General features: G+C 46.4%; 1 protein-coding gene across 2 annotated transcripts in view; it reads left to right on the top strand.

The window, feature by feature from the left end:
• Positions 1 to 27,738, top strand: part of PDPR (pyruvate dehydrogenase phosphatase regulatory subunit) — an 81,179-nt gene that overhangs the window by 41,444 nt on the left and 11,997 nt on the right. For both annotated transcript variants that reach the window (XM_054048899.1, XM_054048900.1), the window contains exons 8-17: positions 93 to 242; positions 11,455 to 11,647; positions 13,863 to 13,987; positions 17,624 to 17,779; positions 17,880 to 18,013; positions 18,459 to 18,607; positions 20,050 to 20,162; positions 20,615 to 20,709; positions 24,347 to 24,436; positions 25,352 to 25,534. In XM_054048899.1, the coding sequence (XP_053904874.1) occupies positions 93 to 242; positions 11,455 to 11,647; positions 13,863 to 13,987; positions 17,624 to 17,779; positions 17,880 to 18,013; positions 18,459 to 18,607; positions 20,050 to 20,162; positions 20,615 to 20,709; positions 24,347 to 24,436; positions 25,352 to 25,534 (1,388 nt within the window). The remainder of the gene's footprint in view (positions 1 to 92; positions 243 to 11,454; positions 11,648 to 13,862; positions 13,988 to 17,623; positions 17,780 to 17,879; positions 18,014 to 18,458; positions 18,608 to 20,049; positions 20,163 to 20,614; positions 20,710 to 24,346; positions 24,437 to 25,351; positions 25,535 to 27,738) is intronic.

Genomic DNA, 27,738 nt, shown 5'->3' with positions numbered 1-27,738 from the left:
CTCTGTGTGGGGAGCACGGTCTATTTTGATATAAGTTGTAATTTGTCCTGCACTTCCCAATCCTTCCACATGCTCTCATGTTTCCTCTGCAGCTATTGTGGACCCAGACGGCAGGATCTATATCCGCAGTTGGCAAGGTGGCATCCTCTCCGGGGGCTTTGAGAAGAACCCCAAGCCCATTTTTACTGAGGGCCGGAACCAGCTGGAGATTCAGAATCTGCATGAGGACTGGGATCACTTTGGTACGCTAATCAGACAGGGTTTACAGCAGGGTGTATTTGATTTAAATCACTAGTCAGGAAGACTCAATTTAATAATGGGTTTCTACATAAAAGTGCATTCTTGTTGGTTATTATAACCGTAATACATATTCTTCATAACTCAGATAGATGTAGGTTTCATTTTTAGAAGGTACACATTTTACATTTTTAAAGTGGTTTACTTTTCAGATTAGTTTTACAGCTATATCAGAAAATGAATGATTGTTTGGTTATTTCATTTACTAAAGGTAATTGAAGCAGATATTTATGAAGTCATTGGGAGGTGAACTATCTCCAATTCAACAGCAACAGAGGGTCCTGTGGCACCTTTAAGACTAACAGAAGTATTGGGAGCATAAGCTTTCGTGGGTAAGAACCTCACTTCTTCAGATGCAAGTAATGGAAATTTCCAGAGGCAGGTATAAATCAGTATGGAGATAACGAGGTTAGTTCAATCAGGGAGGGTGAGGTGCTCTGCTAGCAGTTGAGGTGTGAACACCAAGGGAGGAGAAACTGCTTCTGTAGTTGGATAGCCATTCACAGTCTTTGTTTAATTCTGATCTGATGGTGTCAAATTTGCAAATGACCTGGAGCTCAGCAGTTTCTCTTTGGAGTCTGGTCCTGAAGTTTTTTTGCTGTAAGATGGCTACCTTTACATCTGCTATTGTGTGGCCAGGGAGATTGAAGTGTTCTCCTACAGGTTTTTGTATATTGCTATTCCTGATATCTGACTTGTGTCCATTTATCCTCTTGCGTAGTGACTGTCCAGTTTGGCCAATGTACATAGCAGAGGGGCATTGCTGGCATATGATGGCATATATAACATTGGTGGATGTGCAGATGAATGAGCCGGTGATGTTGCAGCTGATCTGGTTAGGTCCTGTGATGGTGTTGCTGGTGTAGATATGTGGGCAGAGTTGGCATCGAGGTTTGTTGCATGGGTTGGTTCCTGAGTTAGCGTTGTTATGGTGCGGTGCGCGGTTGCTGGTGAGAATATGCTTAAGGTTGGCGGGTTGTCTGTGGGCGAGGACTGGCCTGCCTCCCACGGTCTGTGAAAGTGAGGGATCATTGTCCAGGATGGGTTGTAGATCACTGATGATGCGTTGGAGAGGTTTAAGCTGAGGACTGTAGGTGATGGCCAGTGGAGTTCTGTTGGTTTCTTTTTTGGGCCTGTCTTGTAGCAGGAGGCTTCTGGGTACACGTCTGGCTCTGTTGATTTGTTTCTCTATTTCCTTGTGTGGGTATCGTAGTTTTGAAAATGCTTGGTGAAGATCTTGTAGGTGTTGGTCTCTGTCTGAGGGGTTGGAGCAGATGCGGTTGTACCTCAGCACTTGGCTGTAGACGATGGATCATGTGGTGTGTCTGGGGTGGAAGCTGGAGGCATGAAGGTAGGTGTAGCGGTCGGTGGGTTTTTGGTATAGGCTGGTGTTAACGTGGCCATTGCTTATTTGTACTGTGGTGTCTAGGAAGTGGACCTCCCGTGTAGATTGGTCCAGGCTGAGGTTGATAGTGGGGTGGAAGCTGTTGAAATCATGGTGGAATTCTTCCAGGGTCTCCTTCCCCTGGGTCCAGATGATGAAGATGTCATCAATGTAGCATAGGTAGAGAAGGGGCGTGAGTGGACGAGAGCTGAGGAAGCGTTGTTCCAGGTCAGCCATAAAAATGTTGGCATATTGTGGGGCCATGCGGGTGCCCATAGCGGTGCCACTGGTCTGGAGGTATATATTGTCACCAAATTCGAAATAATTGTGCGTGAGGATAAAGTCACAGAGCTCAGCAACAAGCTGTGCTGTGTCATCATCAGGGATACTGTTCCTGACAGCTTGTATTCCATCTGTGTCTGGGATGTTTGTGTAGAGAGTCTCTACATCCATGGTGGCTAGGATGGTGTTTTCTGGGAGGTCACCAATGCATTGTAGTTTTCTCAGGAAATCAGTGGTGTCACGGAGATAGCTGGGAATGCTGGTGGCGTAGGGTTTGAGTAGGGAGTCCACATATCCAGACAGTCCTTCAGTGAGAGTCCCAATGCCCGAGATGATGGGGCGTCCAGGATTTCCAAGTTTGTGGATCTTGGGTAGTAGATAGAATAACCCCGGTCGGGGCTCTAAGGGTTTGTTGATTTTTTCCTGTGTTAGTGTAGGGAGTGTCCTGAGTAGATGGTGCAGTTTCCTAGTGTATTCCTCAGTGAGATCTGAGGAAAGTGGCCTGTAGAATTTGGTATTGGAGAGTTGTTTGGCAGCCTCCTTCTGATAGTCAGACCTGTTCATGATGACAACAGCACCTCCTTTATCAGCCTCTTTGATGATAATGTCAGGGTGGTTTCTGAGGCTGTGGATGGCATTGTGTTCTGCACGACTTAGGTTATGAGGCAAGTGATGTTGTTTTTCCACAATTTCTGCCTGTGCACGTCGGTGGAAGCATTCTATGTATAGGTCCAGACTGTCATTTTGACCCTCAGGAGGAGTCCATGTGGAATTCTTCTTCCTGTGTTGTTGGTGGGAGGGTATCTGTGTATCAGTGCGCTGTTCAGTGTTATCTTGAAAGTATTCTTTGAGTCGGAGGCGGCGAAAGTAGGCTTCCAGATCACCACAGAACTGTATCATGTTTGTGGGGGTGCTGGGGCAAAAAGAGAGTCCCCGAGATAGGACAGACTCTTCTGCTGGGTTGAGTGTTTAGCTGGATAAATTGACGATATTGCTGGGTGACTTAGGGGTACCCCTGTTGTGGTCCCATGTGGCAAGTAGGATTTTAGACAGCTTACGGTCCTTTTTCCTTTGTAGAGAGGTGAAGTGTGTAATGTAGATCTCCTGTCTTATTTTAGTAAAGTCCATTTGTGTGGAGGGTTGGTTATTTATGAAAGTCTCCAGTATATTATACAGCAAACAGGAAAACATCAAGAAAGAGCTCTCCAACCTGGAGACTTCCATAAATAACCAACCTGCACGTCCACCAATGTTATATATGCCATCATGTGCCAGCAATGCCCCTCTGCTATGTACATTGGCCAAACTGGAGAGTCACTACGCAAGAGGATAAATGGACACAAGTCAGATATCAGGAATGGCAATATACAAAAACCTGTAGGAGAACACTTCAACCTCCCTGGCCACACAATAGCAGATGTAAAGGTAGCCATCTTACAGCAAAAAAACTTCAGGACCAGACTCCAAAGAGAAACTGCTGAGCTCCAGGTCATTTGCAAATTTGACACCATTAGATCAGGATTAAACAAAGACTGTGAATGGCTATCCAACTACAGAAGCAGTTTCTCCTCCCTTGGTGTTCACACCTCAACTGCTAGCAGAGCACCTCACCCTCCCTGATTGAACTAACCTCGTTATCTCCATACTGATTTATACCTGCCTCTGGAAATTTCCATTACTTGCACCTGAAGAAGTGAGGTTCTTACCCACGAAAGCTTATGCTCCCAATACTTCTGTTAGTCTTAAAGGTGCCACAGGACCCTCTGTTGCTTTTTACAGATTCAGACTAACACGGCTACCCCTCTGATACTTGACTCCAATTCAACAGGTTAATCATTAATATTTGGAGGATTTTCTTGCCATGCTGTATTAGGACGAGAACGTCACCAGACGGACATTTAAATTGTTTTATTTAACTAGAACAACAACATTATGTATTTTGGATTTTTTTCTTCCATAGCAAACATAATATTTTAACAAAACAAGCATATGAATTTTTTAAATTTAGTTAAACATTCAAGTTTTTTAAAATCAGGTTTGTTTTTGTTAAAATTGTTTTTAATTGAAATAGTTAAATGAAATATTTTAAAAAAAACAACAAAAATTAAATTGACTATGTCAGCCAGGTCAACATGAGGAACTTAAAATATTGGCTTCTGCAGATAACTCAGTTGTCTTCTCCTTCATTTTCCTGTTTGTTCATAATCTGGAAAAGAAAAACAAGCTTTCCTACTTTTTCAGGTCCCAAACGATTTCTCAATTTGGAATGAATTAGTCCAAAGGAAGAAAATATTCTTTCTACACCGGCAGAAGAAGCCACTGCTGTTAAAAGTGAGATTATCACTTCAACAGTCTCTGAATCCAAGTGCTTAAGTGCCTTCCACCAGTTCGCTGCTGTGACTTTCTTTAAAACATCACCAGCAAACATATATTTCTTGAATGGTTCACCCTTAGCTCTGAAGTTTATTATACACCTCTACATCAATATAACGCTGTTCTCGGGAGCCAAAAAATCTTACCGCATTATAGGTGAAACTGCATTATATCAAACGTGTTTTGATCCGCTGGAGTGCGCAGCCCCGCCCCCCCCCCCCGAGCACTGCTTTACAGCATTATATCCGAATTCGTGTTATATCGAGTCGCGTTATATTGGCGTAGAGATGTAGTTGGCATTATGGAGGGATGATTGCTGGATGTCCATGTCATAGCCAACTCTTCTTCAGTAGTTAAGATTTGACCCTGGTACTGAGTATTGAGAATATTTGCAAGAAAATTAGCTGGAGATAGTGCTTGTCTCATTTGGTTTTTTTAATGCTTGTAATTTAACTCTGTCATTGCATATTTCTCTTTTTAAGATCTCACTCAGTTCCTTCCAAATTTCAATGTCAGCAATAAAACTATTTCCCTGCATTTTGTTCAAGGCTACAGAAATAGGCTTCAGGGTACTCAGCATGTGTTCAACATTTCTCTTAAGCCCAATGTTGAGAACTTTGGCTGTGACAGTGCCATCAGTTTTTTCACGATTTTTGTTCACAAACTGACATCAGATTAGGCCAGTTCTTGATATAGTGCTCAAAACAGTCTACTACTGAGTTCCATCACACGTCTTGTGGGAACATACGAACGGCCATACTGGGTCAGACCAAAGGTCCATCTAGCCCAGTATCCTGTCTACCGACAGTGGCCAATGTCAGGTGCCCCAGAGGGAGTGAACCTAACAGGTAATGATCAAGTGATCTCTTTCCTGCCATCCGTCTCCACCCTCTGACAAACAGAGGCTAGGGACATGATTCCTTACCCATCCTGGCTAATAGCCGTTAATGGACTTAACCTCCATGAATTTATCCAGTTCTATTTTAAATGCTGTTATAGTCCTAGCCTTCACAACCTCTTCAGGCAAGGAGTTCCACAAGTTGACTGTGCGCTGTGTGAAGAAGAACTTCCTTTTATTTGTTTTAAACCTGTTTGGTTCCTCCCACTTTTTTCAGAGCAGCAGCTGCAACGTGTATTTTGTTACAGAAGTATTTTGCAATTTCAACAACATTAGCCTGGAACACTGAAGTCTTTGGCTAGGAGGTGCATCAAATGAGCACTGCAACCATATGTTATTAGCTTGGGACTCTCTTCTAAATAATTTCTTCTCATCTTGGATACATTTGCAGCATTGTCTGTGACCAACCTGCGTACTAGACATTTGAATTTTTTTTCACAGTTTGTTATAGCTTTTACTGCTACTTCTTGTAAGTATTCTGTTGTTTGTGCATTTCCTGATGAATCAATTGTTTCTGTAAGGAAGACATTCCCTTCTTCTGTTGTCATACAAGCACATACAACAGGATCATTGTGGACATTGCTCCACCCATCAAGACTCAGGTTAACAATTTCACCCGCTAGACCTTTTGCACACTGCTCAATTTCTTTTTCATACACTTTATCTAGCACTTTGCCTGTGACATCTGCTTTGTTGGGTGGACTGTAGCCTGGTCTTAATGACTGAACTATGTTAATGAAGTGTGGGTTCTCAATCATACGGAAAGGAGAGTTTGTTGCATAAACAAACCTGGTAATTTTTTCATCTATTACCTCTTTTTTAATCTGCTAGTTCTCATCATAAACTTATCTATGGTTGTTTCCGGATGATGGAGATTTTGTTTCTTTTTACTGTGGCTATGACACATGCAGGATGTGACTGAAACACTATTATTGGCAGATAACTCTGAAACGATAGAAAATGATGGTGGTCTTGAAGGTGGATAGTCTTCAGAATCCTGTATGTTGAGGATGGATTCTACTAAACAAAATAAGTCAATGCAGTTATTTAATTATTATTACCATACTGCTCATTTAGTATTACTCATTGCATTCACTGACACTCACTACTACTTTAAAGATGAAATTGTAAAAGGAAGTTCTGCTTATTTCAGCTATTTATTTTTTATCACAACTGCATCTAAAATGATAGTACCATAGAGTAACAATTATATTTTTTGCTCAATCATGAGAATTCAAGAATAGTCCAGAAGGAAGATAGGCAGTCCTTAAGAAAGAAGTATGAAATAAAAAAGTTTACCAACCTGAAGATCCTGCATGTTCAGACTTGTTCCTTTCATCATCATCTTCAACACAGCTTCCTCCTGAGAAGAAACACTTCTCATGATGTTGTTTTATTAGGGCAACCAGGCCTTGCATTTCTTTGTTGCACTGTTTGCATTTTGCATGCATCCCTGTCTTACCCACAGGTAGAGGTACTTCATTAAAATATTCCCAAACTGGGTCTCTTTTAGGGCCTGCTGCCATTATAGGTTTTCCTTTCTAGTGTGAGAATGGATGGTAGATCTCAAATCACTGACGGTTGCACTCAGAAAGACCTCAAGACTTCTGGAATATGCTGCTCAAACAGTTTTACTTTTTATTTCTACTGACTGTCCCTCCCTTTTCACATTTATCTCCAGACTTCTTTTCCTTGTCCAGATTTATTCTGCCCCCAACAATCTTGTGCTCATTGAACTTTTTGAAACTTTGCACTTTTAGAGAGAGGTAAAGGACTGACTCTGTGCAAACAAATTTGCAGAGGGACAATAGGGTTGAGGTCTGTTATTTTGCACCTCTATTTATTTATTTATTTATTTATTTTTAAAACATTTTTGCTGTTAAGCATGTTATCTCTGGAGACACAAATCCACAGTTTGAGAACTGCAAAACTAAGCATCTCTGATGGTATCTTCTAGACTGAGCACTGAGTACCATTGGATAGATAGAAAGATTAATTTAAATAATCTATACAGAAGCCCCTGAAACTCCGTAAAATTGGGTCCCTAATCCATGAACTATTGGAACTCATTTACAAAACTTTTCTTAAACATGACATTAATATATTGTCTCATACTATAGAATTAGAATTTATAATCCCTATTCCATGATCAGATAGTTTGAATTAAGATACATTATAGCTCAAAGTTACCTTTGGGTAGGTTTTTCCATCAAAAAGCATATAATCAAAAATATCCAATTGAAATACAATTTTTTTTTTTTTTTACATCCATTGATTTTATCCACCCTGGTTTACCGACCTTACATGGGCAGGGTTCGCATAGCAGCACAACAGAGAGCTTAACGGGGAGGCAGTGCTGCCTACAAGGGAAACTGTGCCATGGATTTGCTAGAACTTTATCTGTGCCTTCTTAAGGGGCCGGGGAGGTTGGGCACTTTAATAAGTGGCTTCAGCTGTCAATTTGTGGGGCAATTAGTGTGAGAATCCCACTCCCATCAATTGCAGTTGCCTCCTATGTGCATTGCTGGAAATCCCCATTAGCCTTCAGCATGTCAGTTCACATGCTTTAGTTTAGGGTTACCATATTTTGTGCCTCCAAATGGAGGACACTCCACGGGGCCCCGCCCCCAGCCCCGCCCACGCCCCGCCCCAACTCCGCCCCCTCCCCAAAGTCTCCGCCCCCTCCCCTGCTTCCCGCGAACATTTAATTCGCGGGAAGCCTGAAGCAGGTAAGGGGGGTGGGGGGAGGAGGTGCGGCCCAGGCTGGCCGCCCCGGCGGCTCCAGCCTGCGTCGGCTCGGGCCCTGGGGTGCCAGCCCCGGCCGACCACCCCCGGCCCGCCCAGCACTGCCGGCCGGCCCCCGGCGGCCCGGTGCACCCCGCGACCCCGGACCGGCTCCCGGCCCGGCCCGGCGCACCCCCGCGGCTCCCGGCCCCGCGGCCCCGGACCGGCCCCCCGGCTCAGCGCACCCCCGCGGCTCCCGGCCCGGCGCACCCCCGCGGCTCCGCGACCCCGGACCGGCCCCCCGGCTCAGCGCACCCCGCGGCTCCGCGGCCCGGCGCACCCCCCCGACCCCACGGCCCGGCGCACCCCCCGGCCCCGCGGCCCCGGACCGGCGCACCCCAGCGGCCCGGCCCGGCGCACCCCCCAGCGGCCCGGCCCCACGAGCCCGGACCGGCTCCCGGCACCGCGCCCCCGCTCCCCGCCCGGTCCCCCGGCCCGGCACTGCGACCCCGGCCCGGCCCCGCACCGGCCCCGGCCAAAGAGGCCCCGGCCGAGCCCTCCCTCCCTCCCAATTTTCCCGGACATGCCCGGCTTTTGGGGATTTCCCCCCGGACGGGGATTTGAGCCCCCAAAAGCCGGACATGTCCGGGAAAATCCAGACGTATGGTAACCCTACTTTAGTTTGTACCAAGTATAGTGCAGAAGAGCACAGTGCAAACCTCCCCAATGCATTTGATCTTAAAGCTGCAGCACCACCTGCTACTCCACTTATAGGCTCCCTGTTCAGCACCAGTAACCTGCCATGCACTCCTGATACTCCAATCCTGCATCTCTTTTGAATAGGAACTGCCAGGTGCACCTAATTTGATGATACCTTTTATGTGGACAAAGTATAGCATGGCTGCTCCCGGATTCCTCCCTCCTGGTGGGGTGGGGTGGAGTGTTGGATTGTTTTTTCCCCAGATGTACTGGCTTGCATTTTCCCAAGTTGAATCTCATTTTTATTTTCTGTCCATAATTTTAACTAGAGGGTTGCAACTCCGTCTTCTCCCTTCTCCGCTGAACTGTTAAATCTTCTACTGGTTTTACTGACCCTACCTCAGGGCCTCCTCCACATGAGCCTAACTTGCTCCTGTGGAGTTCTTCCTTTGTTGCGTCTTGTCTTAGCATGCTTTCCTTCACTGCTTCCCTTTCCCAGGGACTCTGGCAGCTTTTCCTAGGGATCTCCTTGTACTTTGTAGGCCTTAGCTTAGGGCTGCTCCCACAGGAGTAAGGTTACCATATTTCCACAAGCAAAAAAGAGGACACTGGGGGGGCGGGGGAGCGGAGGAGCCCTGCTCTAGCCCCACCCCTGCCCCACCCCCCATCCACTCCCTCCCACTTCCCACCCCCTGATTACCCCCCTCAGAACCCCCCCCTACTCCTTGTCCCCTGACTGCCCCCTCCTGGGACCCATGCCACTAACTGCCCCCTAGGACTCCGCCCCCTAGGACTCCACCCCCTATCTAAGCCGCCCTGCTTCTTGTCCCCTGACTGCCCCCTCCTGAGAACCCCCTATGACCCTACCTGTCCCCTGACTGCCCCGACCCTTATCCACACCCCCCACCCCATATTCACACCCCCGCCCCCAGACAGACCCCCGGGGACTCCCATGCCTATCCAACTGCTCCACGTCCCCTGACAGGACCCCCAGAACTCCTGACCCATCCAACCCCTTCTGCTACCTGCCTGCCTCAACCCCTCTCTACACCCCTGCCCCCCTGACAGCCCCTCCAGAACCCCAGACCCATCTAACCCGCCCTGCTCCCTGTTCCTGACTGTCCCAACCCCTCTCCACACCTCTGCCCCCCTGACAGCCCCCCAAAACCCCCGACCTATCTTAATCCTCCTGCTCCCTGTCCCTGACTGTCCCAACCCCTCTCCACACCCCTGCCGCCCTGATAGCCACCCAGAACCACAGACTCATCTAACCCCCCCACTCCCTGTCCCTGACTGTCCCAACCCCTCTCCACACTCCTGCCCCCCTGACAGCCCCCCCCCAACTCCCGACCTATCCAACCTCTCCTCCCTGTCCCCGGCTTTAAAGAGCCCAGGAATCAGGCTGCACTCTGGCCGGAGCTCCGGCCGGGGTTGCGGGGCTTGGGGCCGGGCCGGAGGTGCTCGGCCGGGGCTGGGCTGGCGCGCTCGGCTGGAACCAGGGTCGCTGCCCTGGGGCCAGAACCGCTGGGGCCCAAGCTGGGCCCGAACTGCTGGGGCCGCCGTGCACCGCTCAGCCTGGGCCGCACCTCCCCGGAGCTCTCCTCCTCGCGCCCCCCCCTCCCCCCGCCCCAGCTTACCTGTTGCTGCCTCCCACCTGCCCCTGCTTCTTTTCAGACTTCCTGCGAAGTTCTGATTCACGGGAAGCAGGGGAGGGTGAGGAGCAGGTGGGAGGAGGAGGGGGAAGACAGCTGCGGGGCCGGACAGCATGGTAAGGCTGCAGGGGATGGGGGGAGCCGGGAAGGGGCTTTGGGTGCCCAGTGGTGCTTGGCCGCTGACCGGGGGGAAATCCCAGACATTTTTAGATTTTTAAAAATCCCCCCCGGATGGCTATTTATAGACCGAAAAGCCGGACCTGTCCGGGGAAAGCCGGACATATGGTAGCACAACACAGGAGCCTATGCCACTCCCCGTGGGTTCTACATGTCAGAGAGTCCTGCCATCTCTGCAGTCATAGTCTCCATCTCTTCCCCCCAAAGAATTCTTCACTGTGTTGTCTTTTCCTAACTCTTTCACAGCTGGGATCACTAATTATTGTTCAGTTGCAATATCACAGTCACTTGGGTGGAGTGGGGCTTGCTTGCTGCTGGGTCACAAGCAAGGCGGAGCCTGGGTTGCCTTAAAGGGTCCACCAGCCTTTGACAGCGCTGTTCTAGATACCTTATAAGACCAGACCTGACACCGGCTGCTCTGAGACCCCGCTAGTGAAATTCATAACCCCATACTCACGCTGCAATCCCCATGTGCTTGCGGAGTGGGCATAAAAGCTTTTTTTCTCTTCAGACATTTTTAAGGGAACATGAAACTTGACCATTTCAGTGCTTGCATCTGCTGAATTTTGAGCAAAGGAAGGTATGTAAAATACCTTGCGGAGGGAAACCCTGAACCAAAAAAAATTGAAATGAGATAATTTGCTTTATGGGGATAGCCAGTTCTTCATACCCTCAAAAGGGATCTCTTTCAGGGTTGATCCATTTTAATTAGCTTGGGAAGGCAGGGTCTGTCTAGGTTTCCTGCCCTTCTGCTGATCTACACCTGTGGTACTTTACAGCAAATATCCAGTTTGTCCCGTGGATGCACTGAGACATGGAAGATACTGCTGTTTGTCTGTCTTGGTGTAAATGGACTGGTTTGTGTGTCTGGTTTGGGGATGGAGGAGGAGTGGTTGAAGTGCCTGTAGACTAAAGGCTGTGGTTTATCAGGATTAAATTGTCTTGTCTTGTTTTGTTTTGGTGACTAGAGCCACTGCTGAGTTCTCTTCTGCGGAGGATGCCAGGGTTGGAGGCTCTGGAGATCATGCAGTTAGTGAACTGCCCAGAATCCTTCACTCCAGATATGCGGTGCATCATGGGAGAGTCACCCACGGTACAGGGCTACTTCGTCCTGGCTGGAATGAATTCCGCTGGCACCTCTTTTGGTGGAGGAGCAGGCAGGTAAGTGGCTCACCAGCAGTGTTCCCTCTAATTTTTTATATCTATGTGTGGAATGAATTATGTTATGTGCACCAATATGGAAGTGACGTGTGGCAGGGCTGGGGCCGAGGGGTTCGGAGTGTGTGTGAGGGCTCAGGGCTGTGGCAGAGGGTTTGGGTGTGGGGGTGAGGGCTCCAGCTGGGGGTGTGGGCTATGGGGTGGGTCCAGGGATGAGGAGATTGGGGTGCAGGCTGCCTCTAGGCTGGGGCTGGAGGACTCCTCTCAGCCCTCTCCCCGCCGGCAGCAGCTCTGGGGCTGGGCCCAGAGGCCTCCCCCCAGCCCTCTCCCTGCCAGTGGCAGCCCCTAGGGAGAGGCGCTTCTGATCACTGGCAGCCCTACACGCTCCCAACTTCTTCCCCTCCCTGCCTACCTCTCTCCTGTCCTCTCCCCAGCCCCCTATGGCTGTGGGCCTGCGCAGCCCTTTATAGCCTGCTGTGCAGCCACACAGCTTAGAGGGAACTTAGCTCACCAGTATAGTGCAAGAGACACAGTGGGGTTTTGTGTACCACAGGACGATATGCAGAATTTGATCATGTAAAACTGTCAGTCAATTCATGGGAGCCTGAGCTTAGTCAAGAAAGCAGCCTGGGTTATGAAAGAACACTGCGTTAGAGAGGGGGAAGAGCATATTGCATTTTCTCGGATTTCCTTCTCTGTGGGGGTTTCTGACTTATCAGGTTATTGGCTTTCCCTACGCATCTTTTTAGGCTCCACATGTCAAGGACCAACAGCTTGCTGAAGACTGATGAGGCTCCTTGCAGGGCCCACCAGTCCTGTTCCTTTTCCCAGCTGGCAGAAATAAATGCTGAGCACAGCACAGCTCATCTTGTCCCCTGCACACAGGCTGGGTGTGTTGCCTCTGTGGTGCTGCCACATGAGGGGGGAAATTCCTAAATCCTAGACCTGTAGGCCAGCCTCTCTCAGAGTTAATTTTCACTAAAAATGCAGGCGATAAAGTACTTTGTACTATAAATACTAATGTGAGTTAAATGTCGGTGAAAGGTGCTGGGTTCACAGCCCCGGAGACTCATTTATACATTCCCCAAACAAACTTCCCCCACACTTCCTTCTGCCAGCGTCCTAGAGTTGTGATGACTCCCTGGTAGATTAGACTTTCATACAAATACAGGAACTTTGACAGATTTGTACAGATCACATCCAGGAAAAAAGGCTGCATTTAAAATGGCTGCTGCCCCTCGCCCTGGTTTGCCGTCACCCACTCTCTCCTATAGTGGCTCCATCTTGGCATCCTGATCTGGCCCAGAATCCTCTGCCCCCACCCATTGCCTTCTGTTAGCCAGGGTTCTTCCTACCATCCCAGCCCCAGAGTGACCTGTTTTTCCCCACTTCTTCTGTGATGGCTATTGGTATCCAGATTTAGTACCCATTTGGTTCTGGTAACCATTATTGTCAGATGATTAACACAGAAAAGGGAATCCTCCATTTTTCTCTGTCATAATAAGGTCCATAGCACCATTACAGGAAGATCTGCAGCCTATTTGCAGCTTTTGGGTCAGAACCAGACCTGTCCATTTGTCGGTTCAAGCTGTCTGTCTTGACATTGCATTAACATAGTGTTCTCCGTAGAGTTTCTGATGACCCCTTTGCTATTGTCTCTACCAGCCAAATGTGTTGAACTGTTCTGCTTTAGGCTGGGCTGCTCTCTTCCTTTTAGCTTTCTGTCATTCTGTCTTGACAGGGGTCTGGAGTACATCCTCCAGGCCTACCTTAGTCATTGCCGGAGGTGTAGCCAAATGTAACCTCCACCTTCACAGGCACCTTCTGCTGAGGATGTACTGGAAATGACAAAGCAGTTGGCTTCTTAACCCCAGATTAAGCATACTTCAGCACTCCCTGCTTTGTGTATCCTAAGGATTTAGCATAATGCCAGCCATGCTAGCAGTCTGATGCTCTGTAGTTTCACTTGCAGTGTCCTCAGCTTCCTTTGCTCTGTGCAGTAAATTTCATTCCATTATCTGGTGGCTTGTTTTGTTTTAGATTGAAATCTCCCAGCTCCCATTGGTGTCTGTATTATTGTAATCTTATTCAAAGCCTCTGCCGATTGCAAGAAACCATGGTACCCAAATTGCCATTACTCCTTGACTTAAGAGCTAGACTCTTGCTCATAGTGCTTCAATTAACATCCAAATCCTCCTTGGTTTCTGCCTCCAACCAGGTACTTGGCTGAGTGGATGGTAAATGGTTGCCCATCAGAAAATGTTTGGCCACTGGACCTGAAGCGCTTTGGTGCCCTTCAGAGCAGTCGCACCTTCCTCCGTCACCGTGTCATGGAAGTAATGCGTAAGTAACCTCCCAGTGTACTCACTATTCTAGTCTAGACAGGTTCTTATCACCTTAGTACCCTGCCAGTGGTGCATTGAGCAACATGACTAACATCTGTCAAGTGTAGTTCTCTTATCCTCTCCTGAGGGGGAGAAATGTTTTTCAGTGGAGTGCCTTGTTTTGATAGGGTTTTAGGTTTGTATATGTATGTGTGTGTGTGTATATATATATTTTCATGTTGTGCTTGTATTATGTATTTATGTTAGAGAAGGCAAGGTCGAAGAAATGCACCTACCTTTGGAGTGGAGAGGTTTGTGATGACTCTGTCTAGCATTCACAGAGGTGTATAGGACTTTGTTGTCTCTGCTGCACCTTTTCTCCTCCCAGCATTGAACTGCAGTCATTCTGAGAGCCACTTTCTCCCTTCAGGCCCTCCAGATGGCCGTGCAGCCTTTGCCCAATAGGAGAGAGCACCTGGCTTCCTCATAGGTTGTTAGTAGCACTCTGCTAATCTGTTCCAGAGAGATACTCCTATATTGGTGCTACAGACACCTTTGTACTTGTCTGCTCACCCAACACCCTTTGGACCATGTGTTTTTTATCCTGGTTAACATATCTTCTGCATGGGAGTCCCGTGCATCGCTGGCTAGGACTCGAATAGAATAAAGGCAGTGCAGAATGGTGGATTATCTGTAACTTGAAGTCTTTAAATCAAGATTTAGAATTGATGGGTCTATTACAGGAGTGGGTGGGAGAAGTTCTGTAGCCTGCGATGTGCAGGAGGTTAGACTAGATGATCCTGATGGTCCCTTCTGGCTATAAAGCCTGAGTCTATGAAAGTTTCCACCTAAAAGCATTGTGTTGTCCCAAGCATCCTGATATTTTATGTGTCAGTATAATATGAAAATGCAAATGTCCCAATTTAGGAATATTGAGTCTAATGATCTTTTATCAGTTGCGAAGGTTTTATAGACATGCTCCACTGTCAAGGGCAAAATGGTTCAGCATGCTGCTGCTGTCTGTATTTCCCCTCATGCCACAGTTTCTAATCAGTTGAGGCCCATAATCTTGTATATTAAGTGCCTTGTAGGGTGAGGCCCATAATTATGTGTTTCTTCCTATCACTGGATAATCCTGAGTGAAACAAAACTGAGCTTCAATGAAGAGTGGCTTTAGATGGGAAGAGTCCTACCTCACTGTTTTTAAAGGTGGAGGTAAGGATGGAACAGAAGTGACAATCAAAAGAGTAACTAAAGGAATCAGAAGGCCTAAGCTAAAAATATGTATGTTAAGATCAGAGCAAAAGAATTGCAGGGTAAAACTCTTAGATCACTTATGTCCAAAAAACTTTCCCCCATGTTTAGAATATCTTTCTTTCTCCTGTAGAATCACAGCAGATTCCAAATTTGGCACTCACTCACATCAGTGTACATCCTGAGAAACACCACTGAGTTACTGTAGCTATTCTGGGTAAATTAACACCATTTTCAGCCCCTGGTCTTGTCACATTTTGTATTCTAATAGAAATATCCCTCTCTTCTCTTCCCACCCGCTTCCCTCAGGACACTGGTCCAATACCATATAAGGGTGGTAAAAATGCCAGTCATGATGCAGAGAGGACAGATGTATTCAATTAAATATTGAATTAAATTAAATATTTCTGCTCTGTGTTTGGAAAGAAGCAGGATGTTGTATTCGTATCTTACCATGATAAGGAAATACCTTCTGTTCCATCAGTAACTAGGGAAGATGTCAAATAGCAGCTACTAAAGTTTAACATATTTAAATCAGCAGGACTGGATAACTTGCACCCAGGAGTAGTAAAGAATTGGCTGAGCAGCTCTCTGAACTATTAATATTAATTTTTAGCAAATCTTGGGACATTGGGTAAGTCCCAGAGAAGTGGAATAAAGCTAATGTTGTACCAGAATTTTAAAATAAGGGTAAATGAGATGACTTGGGTAACTATAGGCTGGACATCCTGACATCATTCCCAGTTAAAATCATGGAAAAGCTGATATGGGATGCAATCAGTAAAAGATTAAAGGATGGTGGCATAATGAATGCCAGTCAGCATGGTTCTATGGAAAATAGATCTTGTCAAACTAACTTGATATCCTGTTTTGATGAGATTACAAATTGGATTAATAAAGTTAACTGAGTTGACATAAAGTATGGAGACTTCTGTAAGGTATTTAAATTAGTCCCACATGACATTGATTTTGTGTATCATCACTGGTAAAAGTTGCAATGACACAAAAATTGGTGGAGTGGTAAATAATGATGGGGTCATTTATACAGACTGATGAGGATTGCTTGGTATATTCAGCTCATCTGAACATGGTGCATTTTAATGCAGCCAAATGCAAGGTCATACTTCTAGGAATAAACACATTTACAAGATGAGTGACAATGTCCTGACCCTGAAAAAGATGTAGAGGTAATGGTAGATAACCAATTGAACATGAGCTCCCAGTGTGATGCTGTAGCGAAGAGGGTGAATGTAATCTTGTATTTATAAGCAGGGAATATGAAATAGGAGTAGGGAGGTTGTATTAACTCTGTTTACAGCATTAGTGAGGCCATTCCTGGAATACGTAGTCCAGTTCTGATGCCCACACTTCAAGAAGGAAAGGGTTCAGAATAGAGCAACAAGAATGCTTTGATGTCTGGAAAGAGACTTATGAGGTTATGGCAAGAGATTTAAGAAGCTCAACCTATTTAGTTTATCCAAAAGTTGGTTAAGAGGTGACTTGATCACCGTCTGTAAGGGCCTAAATGGGAAAGACAATTCTGACAGTAGAGTGCTCTTTAATTAAGCAGGACAAGGCCATGGTTGGAAGCTGAAGCTAGACAAACACAGACTAGAAACAAGATGCAAACTTTTGGCAGTGAGGATAGTCATTGGGACAACTTACACGGAGATGTGGTGGATTCTCCATCACTTGCAATCTTTAAACCTAGACTGGATGTCTTTCTAAAAGATATGCTGTAGCTCACTTAGAAGTTATGGGCTTGAATTACTGGGAGAGGTTCTATGGCATGTGTTATGCAAGAGATCAGACTAGATGATCACAGTGGTTCCTTCTGCTGTTTAAAATCTATGACACATGCACCCAGCTGCTATGGCATAGGATTTGGGGGCACGCTGGTGAGAGAAGGCTAGATATGGCTCCAGATATATATAATCCAGCCACCCATTGGTATAAGTGGAGTAAGGCTGCTCCATAATCTAGAACTATAGTGTTCTCTTATAACCAGCAAACAACCTAGAAATAAAGTTAGTCTCGCACTCAGCAATTTTATGAACCCTTTTCCTGCTGCTCCTCATTTCAGCTTCTGTACTGCATCAAACTCACCAGTGTCCTTTGAAGAGCTGACATTTGAATGACAGCACTTCAGAAGTGGCATACTTGCTATAACGGGACAGCTTTGAAAAGTTAAGTTTGGTACGGTAAGCAGCAGCAAAACAGCTAAATACCAGAATTCTTTCTTCAGCTATGATTTTGCTAGATTCTATACTCTCTAGAAGTACTGCAGAATGGATACAATCTGTTAGAAAGGAATACTTGTGAGGAAGGGCAGTCTTTATAAGGAAGCTGGACTGAAGTGTCAGCAACTTAGCTGATATTTGGCCACCCTTGACCATTACAGCCCTGATCTATGATCTGAAGGTTCCCCGTTGGGATTTCCAGACTGGGAGGCAGTTGCGTACTTCCCCTCTCTATGATCGCCTGGATGCCCAGGGAGCCAGATGGATGGAGAAGCATGGATTCGAGAGACCCAAGTACTTTGTCCCACCAGAGAAAGGTGAGATCATATTCTCCTCTGCATAGAGCATTCCTGTTGATTTAATGTGCATCATTGCAGTCAGCTTATGAATTGTTCTCTTGATTCTTGCCTTCCATAGATCTATTGGCATTGGATCAGAGCAAGACCTTCTACAAACCAGATTGGTTTGACATTGTGGGGTCAGAGGTCAAGTGCTGTAAGGAGGCTGTGTGTGTAATTGACATGTCGTCTTTTACCAAGTTTGAAATAAGTGTAAGTACCTATGGGGTGACAAAGGGACAGACTGGCAAATGCTGTTTCTTGTGGGCTGTTTGCTGCTTTCTTAAAATGCTGTATGCCCCATTGAGGATAGATATAGGAGGAAGAACTGTATGATCAATTTCTGCTTTTACCACAGGCCTGTAACATTCTGATTGTATGATTAGTATTTATTTGTACTACCCTTTGTGACTTAATTTAGAGTATTTATGACATGATTAATTAGAATTAATAGACTTAGCTTTCTGAAAATTCTTGGATACTCTTGTGTTATGTGAAAAGCCTTGGCCATCTGTGTAATTACTGTTATGAATTGAGAGGCTTTTGGTGGGATGAATCATGGGTGCTATATAAAACAGCCTCCGTGAATTTGCATTGCCCTGCAGCTCGTTGCTCAGCCAACTGGCCTGATCCTCTCTTTCCATGTCAATCCCTGCAGTCCACAGGGGATCAGGCACTGGAGGTTCTGCAGTATCTCTTCTCGAATGACCTGGATGTGCCAGTTGGGCACATTGTGCACACAGGCATGCTCAATGAAGAAGGAGGGTATGAGAATGACTGCAGCATTGCACGATTAAACAAGCGCAGGTAAGTCTGCACAGCAGCATCCTTATCCTCTGTGTTCTTGGATTTTAATCTCAGTTTCCGTAGTACCTCTTATTGCAGATAAGTCAGTGTCTTCATTTTCTTTCCCTTTTAATAGTCCTTAGCTGCAGTGAAGTCTGATTTCTCCACCCCCCCAGAGTCCTAATTTCCTAACCCAGTAGAACGACTGTTTGTGGCAACGTGGGGGAAAATTGTCTTTTCTCTGTTGGTGCAGTAATAAGCTTATGTTTTTAAAAGGACATGACCAGTCTGGTTAGAGTCTGAAATATTAAGCTTCTCAAAGGGAAGGTAAATTCTATTCAGCAATCCTTTGACGTTGTTATTAATGTTTTCCTAATTATTTAAAATACAAGACAGAATGCACACACGCTGGATTCTAGGCAGCCCTGCCAGAACAACTGCGCTGAACCCTCACCTCCTCTCTCCTTGATTATTTAACTCCACATATGTTGTTGTACGACTTCCCAATCATCAGCTCTCCGGACTGTAGCCTGTGCAAACTTCTGTTGCCTGCCCTCACCCCATAGATGTTCAGTGTAGCATGAACACATGGCCCAGTGCTTGGTGAGATCCACTGATTTCTCATTCATTTCAGGATCTAGTCCAAAGCTTCCCTCAATTTTAAAACTGTCCCACTGCATAATCTCCCTATTGTTTGCTTGAGAACCTTCTCCTTTGCAGCTCTTGCTATCTGGAACAATTTCTTTTTATCTCATCATTGCATCAGTTCTCCATGTGTTTTCATATACCAGGTGAAAGCATTTGTCTGACCCTCATAGTTTTCCTTCCTATTATTCATTTCTTCAGCTGTTTTATCTAACTCAGTAAAGCACTTTGGAATTCACTTGGTATGAAAGACATTAATCCAAATAAAGGTGTATTAGGTCTTCAGAGATATGAATATAAATAACATTCATTTTACTGTATCAGATTGAGTTCTGTTTCCTTGGAAACTGATACCAGTAACCCCCCAAGGTGTACCAACAGGCAGCTTTTCACTCATTTCTCTTGAAACAGGAAATTATACAGGGAGTAGAACCACTTATTGGTTATTGGAGTAGCTAGAATCTTGGTGGCTGCAAAGAGGTGTGAATAGTTAATTCTTTGCACTGTGGTCATGACATTTATGATGCCCCATGTTCTTTAACAATTGGCACTGTCTCTAGTCCGGTTCTTGTGCCTCTATTCCCTAAATAAACCACCAGCACTCTTAACACTTCAACGCTGGGATTTCCCATTGTGAGAGTGACTTTATACATGGTTTTAGCAAAGCAATTTGCCTCTGTTCTTGTTTGCTCAGGGGATTACTGCTTGGCTCCAGAGTTCAGAGAAGTGAGTTTTGGTGTTGCATCTCAGAGACAGAACAAAATAGGTTCACCTTGTGGCCATCCAGTCACTGTCCTGCTTTTAATTTTCTATTCTAGTTTCTTCATGATTTCTCCTACTGACCAGCAAGTCCACTGCTGGGCCTGGCTCAAAAAGCATATGCCTAATGACAGTAATTTGCTCTTGGAGGATGTGACCTGGAAGTATACCGGTAAGACATGCCTGGAGGCAGAGGTGAAATTGCCCTGACATTCTGCATGGCTTTTTTTTTTTTTTTTTTTTTTTTTTTTTTACTATCACTGCACACTAATCAGTTGTATAATCTGTCCACCATGATGCTCAGGTCTTTTTCCTGAATGGTTACATAGAACCCAGTAATGTGTCTGAGTAGTTCAAACTATTCCTTCCAATATGCATAAGTTTGGACGTCGCTTCCACTTCCTCACAGGCTCCCAAGACAGCAGCTAGCTGACCCCTGGAAGATCTTTTTCCATTTCTAGTTTCTGTGAATCTCTATAAATCTTGTGATTGTTGCCCATAGCAACAATTGATACAGAAATCAGAGACTGGAAAAAAGTAAGGTAAGCATGCGGACAGATGGAACCTACCCCTTCATCCATCTGATTGCTCAGTAGTAGAAAACCTTTTCCTTTCTCCATCTAGCTCTCAATCTGATTGGCCCTCGTGCAGTGGACGTGCTGTCAGAATTATCCTATGTCCCGATGACTCCAGAACACTTCCCCTCTCTCTTTTGCAAGGTGAGTGACTTGCATTTACAGATGAGAGTACAAATACTTAGAATTACTGAGATAACTGAACTAGGTACTTAGCACAACTCATTGTGGATATTTTTATTATCTCCCTTTAAAATCTACTTACTGAATATACAGCAGAACTTCTTTGAAATGGACTTTAGTCTGTGTAGCTGTAGTTCTAACTGATATCTCAGTTTCAGAGTGGTAGCCGTGTTAGTCTGTATCAGCAAAAAGAATGAGGAGTACTTGTGACACCTTAGAGACTAACAAATTTATTTGAGCATAAGCTTTCGTGGGCTACAGCCCACTTCATCGGATGCATGCACTGGAAAATATAGTAGGAAGATAGATATACACAGAGAACATGAAAAAATGGGTGTTGCCATACCAATTAAGGTGGGCTATTATCAGCAGGAGAAAAAAAACTTTTGTAGTGATAATCAGGATGGCCCATTTCCAACAGTTGACAAGAAAGTGTGAGTAACAGTAGGGAAAAAATTAGCATGGGGAAATAGCTTTTACTTTGTGTAATGACCCATCCACTCCCAGTCTTTATTCAAGCCTAATTTAGTGGTGTCCAGTTTGCAAATTAATTCCAATTCTGCAGATTCTCGTTGGAGTCTGTTTTTGAAGTTTTTTTGTTGGAGAGTTGCAACTTTGAGGTCTGTAATTGAGTGACCAGGGAGGTTGAAGTGTTCTCCGACTGGTTTTTGAATGTTATAATTCTTGACGTCTGATTTGTGTCCATTTATTCTTTTGAGTAGAGACTGTCCGGTTTGGCCAGTGTACATGGCAGAAGGGCATTGCTGGGACGTGATGGCATAGATCACATTGGTAGATGTGCAGGTGAACGAGCTTCTGATGGTGTGGCTGATGTGGATAGGTCCTATGATGGTGTTCCTTGAATAGATATGTGAACAGAGTTGGCAACGGGCTTTGTTGCAAGGATAGGTTCCTGGGTTAGTGTTTTTGTTGTAGATGTGTGGTTGCTGGTGAGTATTTGCTTCAGGTTGGGGGGCTGTCTGTAAGTGAGGATTGGCCTGTCTCTCAAGATCTGTTGTGAGTGAGGGATCGTCCTTCGGGATAGGTTGTAGATCCTTGATGATGCGCTGGAGAGGTTTTAGTTGGGGGCTGAAGGTGACAGCTAGTGGCGTTCTGTTACTTTCTTCGTTGGGCCTGTCCTGGAGTAGGTGACTTCTGGGTACTCGTCTGGCTCTGTCAATCTGTTTCTTCACTTCAGCAGATGGGTATTGTAGTTTTAAGAATGCTTGATAGAGATCTTGTAGGGTGTTTGTCTCAGTCTGAGGGATTGGAGCAAATGCGGTTGTATCTTAGAGTTTGGCTGTAGACAATGGATCGTGTGATGTGGTCTGGATAAAAGCTGGAGGCATGTAGGTAAGTATCGCAGTCAGTAGGTTTCTGGTATAGGGTGGTGTTTATGTGACCATAGCTTATTAGCACAGTAGTGTCCAGGAAGTGGATCTCTTATGTGGACTGAACCAGGCTGAGGTTGATGGTGGGATGGAAATTGTTGAAATCATGGTGGAATTCCTCAAGGGCTTCTTTTCCATGGGTCCAGATGATGAAGATGTCATCAATGTAGCGCAAGTAGAGTAGGGGCGTGTAGCGGGGTGGACACCCGATCCTGCCCTGAAGGGCTTGAAATCAGCCCTGAAAGAGGGCTGCAGTGATAAAAGCTGGGCTGATTCGGGAAGCGGCCGCAGCTGGGCCACACCCCAATCAGGCCACAGCTGGTCTGTATAAAAAGGCTGGGAGCCAGGAGCCCAAACAGTCTCTCTCTGCGTTCAGAGAGAGAAGGGCCTGGCTGCAGGGAGTTTAACCAAGTGCCTAGAGTGGAGCAGGGCTGAGGAAAGGCCAAGGGAGCCGGGGAGCTCTTGCCTCGGAAAGCCCCAGGCTGCAGTCCTAGGGTAAGGCCAACGGGGCACTTGGGTTGCAGGAGGCAGCCCATGGGTAGGCAAGGCAGAGGCTGTAGGTCCAGACCCCCCTTGCCTGTGATAAGTGGCTGATACACTTCAGTCTGCCCCAGTGAACGGGGGCTAAGTGGTGACTGGCAGTAGCCAAGACTGAGGTGAGGTGGGGGTAGGGGTTCCCCTGGGAGGGGAGACCCTGAGACTGGGGGTTACTGCTAGAGGGGCAGCACCCCAGAGAAAGGGGCACTGGGGTCCTGGGAGGGACATGGGGCCAGCGGTAAAGCGGATCACCAGCCTGCAGAGGGCGCTCCGACAGCTAGAGAGCTAATTCCTGACAGAGACCAGCAGGAGGCACCGCCGGGTGAATCAGTGCACCTTTACAGGGCGTTAGGGGATGAGAGCTGAGGAAGTGGCGTTCTACGTCAGCCATAAAAATGTTGGCATACTGTGGGGCTATGCGGGTACCTATAGTAGTGCCGCTGACTTGAAGGTATAAATTGTCCCCAAATCTGAAATAGTTGTGGGTGAGGACAAAGTTCAGCCACCAGGTTTGCCATGACATTATTGGGGATACTGTTCCTGATGGCTTGTAGTCCATCTTTGTGTGGAATGTTGGTTTAGAGGGTTTCTACATCCATAGTGGCCAGGATGGTGTTTTCTGGAAGATTACGAATGGATTGTAGTTTCCTCAGGAAGTCAGTGGTGTCTCGAAGATAGCTAGGAGTGCTGGTAGCGTAGGGCCTGAGGTGAAGGTCTACATAGTCAGACAATCCTGCTGTCAGGGTGCCAATGCCTGAGATGATGGGGCATCCAGGATTTCCAGGTTTATAGCTCTTGGGTAGCAGATAGAATACCCCTGGTCGGGGTTCTAGGGGTGTGTCTGTGCAGATTTGTTCCTGTGCTTTTTCAGGGAGTTTCTTCAGCAAATGGTATAGTTTCTTTTGGTAACCCTCAGTGGGATCAGAGGGTAATGGCCTGTAACACCACATTCTAACAGAGACAGTCCATTGTTTGTTCTCTGATACAGCTGACTGGAGAGCATCCATGGACAAAGCAGTTTTTCCACTGAACCTGGCCCCTAATAACCTCAAAATGAATTATGCCTCTTCCTTCCCACCACAGGATGCACTCTCTTGTCCTCTGAGGAAACTCTTCTTGAAATAAGAGGTGGATGTCCACAGCTCTGCCAGTATTTATGATTGGTATGAATGTGGGCATCTTTCTCATATGGCTTGTGAGTGAAGGATTAGAAATGCAACTCTTCCCATAAAAAGCAACAAAGAGTGAATTCACCCATGAAAGCTTATGCTCCAATACATCTGTTAGTCTATAAGGTGCCACAGGACTCTTTTTACAGTTCCAGACTAACAGGGCTACCCCTCTGAAACTCTTCCCATGTGTGTATTTGCAGATCCTATCTCCCAGCAACATCTTTGGCATTAGTGTTTATGGCTCTCCTAGTGAGATATCTGTTAGTGCAAGTAGCAAATGCCCCGAAAACCATAACCTCAGGAAATAAGAACTGATCAAATCTGCTTGTTTGAATTAAACTTCACTTTTGAAGTGAGCTAAGATGAGGAAGGAGAAAAGGTTTAGCCCATGGGGTTTGCAGTATGTGTTTGGTGGGGGGGGTGTCCTCATTCTGGATCTTAGATTCCATGGTCCAGTCTGAACTTTGCTTTTCTCTCTTTAACTCCCCCTTTCTGCAGGAAATGAGCGTGGGGTATGCTAATGGGATCCGTGTGATGAGCATGACACACACAGGAGAACCTGGATTCATGCTATACATCCCTATAGAGGTATAGTGGTTTATAAGCCTTAACCAGTCAGTTCAGTCCTTAAGTCTTTACTCAGTAACACTTCCATCTTAACCATACAGAGATGAATAGGCTTCTTTCCTGCTTGGCTGGGTATAGTTAACTTTGACCCTTGTGGCACGGAGAATGGCATTTTGTAATCTGAAGTATACAAGTGCCTTTGCTAGAACCTTTGGATTCTGGAAGTGAAATTAATGCTGCCTTACATTCAGTCGAACGTGTTTGCTTGCTAGAGTCAGTACTTAGCCATGTGTATAAAAGGTAGGTTTACCAGGCCGGACTGTTTTCTGCCCTTGGCGTCCAAATCTCACTGCTGTAGTTCTTGTCGTGCATGTAAAAGATCAGATACTGTTGTGTAGTCATGGGCACTCAGTGCAAGGTCTGGTTTTATGAAACTGGGGGACAGAAGGAGGTGGGGGTAGGGAAACTACAGCATATTAACCCAAGATTATGGGAGTCGAATATTAGTCAAAGCCAATTATGGGAAGAATGACCCATTCAATGGAAATAATAGCTGGCAAATTTAAGAACAAATAAATGAAATACTCCTTCCTACAGTTTGTAGTCAGGCTGTGGAAGTCACTGATGTATAGAATTAATGTCCCATAATGTGGCTGGCTTTCAAAGGATGGGTACGTATCATATGCCCCTTATTTGTAGTAATACTAACTCAAACAGTCTTTACTGTGTGAGCTGATCTCTGAAAGGGACAGGAAGGAGTTTCCCTGCTTTGTGCAGCATTACACAATTGGGCAGGTACCTTGTGCAGTCTTTCCTGTGAAGCGTTGCTCCGGAGACAGGGTACTGAAGTCTGCCTCTTGGGGTGGCAGATTGTCCCTTTATCTTCTCTGATGCTGTGTGTGCTGGTAATCCTGATGTGTTAATTCTTCCCTGCAGTATGCTCTGCATGTGTACAATGAGTTGATGAGCATGGGACAGAAGTATGGGATCCGGAATGCTGGCTATTATGCACTTCGCAGCTTACGCATTGAAAAGTTCTTTGCGTTCTGGGGTCAGGATCTGGACACTTTCACCACCCCTTTGGAATGTGGACGTGAGTTCCGGGTGAAACTGGACAAGGTACTGTGTCTGAGGCTGAATCAGCTCCCTGAGCAGTGTTTGCGTGAGAACAGGCTGGATACATGGGATTGAAACAAAGAAGGCAAAGCAGTACTGCCCTGAAAAGAGAGTGCTCTCTAACGGGATAGGTTCCAACACAAATATTTTCATGGGGAAGTGGAGAACTTGTGTGTGAAAATATTTTGTCTGTATTAATGACTGATTCTGTTGCATCTTGAAAAGATGCTAGAAACCACATGGATGCTGTACCCTCCAGCCTCTAGGGCAGTAATCTCAACTGCTTGTGAGTGAAGAATTAGAAATGCAACTCTTCTCACATCTGCTGTGTTTGCAGATCCTATCTCCCAGCAACCGTTTGGCACTAGTGTTTATGGCTTTGTGCCTAGTGTGAACCTTTTACCTGGATAGGGACAATGGGTGTGGAGAGCACTCAGCTGCTTGCAGGATTCAGCCTATTGTTTCGCTTTCTCCTACCAGTCCCCCTGCCCAGTTTCATTGATGGTGCCAGCACATCCCATGGAACAAGATTTGAGGTCAGTTCAACAGCATAGGGAAGCCCAAGAGCACCAAACCCTGTTTTTTACAGGGATCATCCATAAAAAATTGCTCTTATGGCAAGGGGTAGGTTGAGACTGGAGTGATATTTTGGGTGCTGGTGATGATCCTTATCTGTTATAACCACTCTCTGGATGCTAAAACTTGGGGTCTCAGTTGCATGAGAGGTAGCAGAATGCCTGGTTTTGTCCTGTTTGCAGGGGTGAGAACCCTCTTGGTAAAGTAGTGACTCCAGGAACTTGATCCAATTGATCTGGAGTTGTAAGGTTTGACTTGTCTTTTCGTTCTGGGTTCCCTTTTGTCACTATATCAGTAGTACGTACCCCACTCAAACCATGTGACCAGGAGGGCAGCTAGCATCCCCAGAGAGTGACATAATGCTCCACAACCAGAGTGAAGAGAAGGAGTGCACCTCCTTCTTCGAGAGATGTCCCTGTGGGTGCTCCACTCCAGCTGTTGGTGCACCCCGGTGCCTTCGCTCAGAGATTTTGACAGCTGTATTCATACCAGTTGCGCACGTGCAGAGCCTGCCCCATGCGCCGAGCGTGCCTCAATAGTACGCATACGTGACCAGTCTCCCCAGTTCCTTCTCTACCGTCCCCGGCCTGAGATGATGCTCAGCAGACTCATCAGAGAACTTTCTCTCACCTTGTTTAAAATAATTTCTTTCTTAGTTTAGCTTTCCAGTTAGTTAGATACAACTTCCCCTATCTCTTTTCTCTACCAACCCTCCCCCCACCATACCCCTTTTCTTTTTTCCTGTCAGCTGCAGCCGCTTCCTATGTGCCCGGCTCCCCAGGCTTTAAGCGCTGCTCCACCTGCCGCGATGCCATTCCCATGTCCGATGGTCACTCCCAAAGTATAAAATGCTTGGGGGAATCCCACATCTCCCAAAATGTGCCCACTGCTGTAAACTTAAATACAGGGCACGTAAGGACAGGGAGCTGAGATTTAAACTGTTCCTTATGCAGAAGTCCTTAGGACCAGCCTCAGACCCAGGCGCCGACTCCTCTGCACACGGCTGCCCCCCTGCCCCAAAGAAGAGGAAAAAATCCTCCAAGAAGCGGCAGCCTCTCTCCCCTGTAAGGGACGCACCAAGAGCCAAAAGTTCTCCGGGCAGGTCTACAACCTCTCTCCGGCGTTTCCCCGACTCAGCAGTTTTGATGCGCTGAGCTCCTCCAGCGCTGCATAAAACCTGCCTGCGGCTGTGGCGTTAGCACAAAACCCTGGTGCCGGGGCTTCAGGCTTCCAGCCTCTCACATGGCACCGTTTGGCACTGCGAAAGATGCGTTGCCAACACGTATTAGCCTGCCTGACCCTCCACAGGCTGCTCTCGCTATACCGGTACCGTCACCCTCCGAACTTGCCGGTAGTGATACAAGGCTCAGGACACCAGTGTAGATAAACCCTCCTGCACAGCAAATACCTCTCACACAGCCCTCACCACACAGAGGCGCTGCGGCACTGCAATTTACTGACTCAAAGAACCTGCAGGGGTCACCTATCCTGCAGTCACCCCTACTTGACACCTGCTTCTCTCTGGACATTCACGCAAGTCCAGACAGCTTTCTCCTGCTAATTCCCACTTCTCCAGTGATGCGGAATCTGTGCTGCAGGGAGACTTTTCACTCTATCATATCTTCCATTCA

The sequence above is a fragment of the Malaclemys terrapin genome, chromosome 14 (genome assembly GCF_027887155.1).
Source record: "Malaclemys terrapin pileata isolate rMalTer1 chromosome 14, rMalTer1.hap1, whole genome shotgun sequence".
Taxonomy (NCBI): Eukaryota; Metazoa; Chordata; order Testudines; family Emydidae; genus Malaclemys; species Malaclemys terrapin.
The sequence above is the reverse complement of the archived record's forward strand: the minus strand, read 5'-3'. Positions and strand labels throughout refer to the sequence as shown.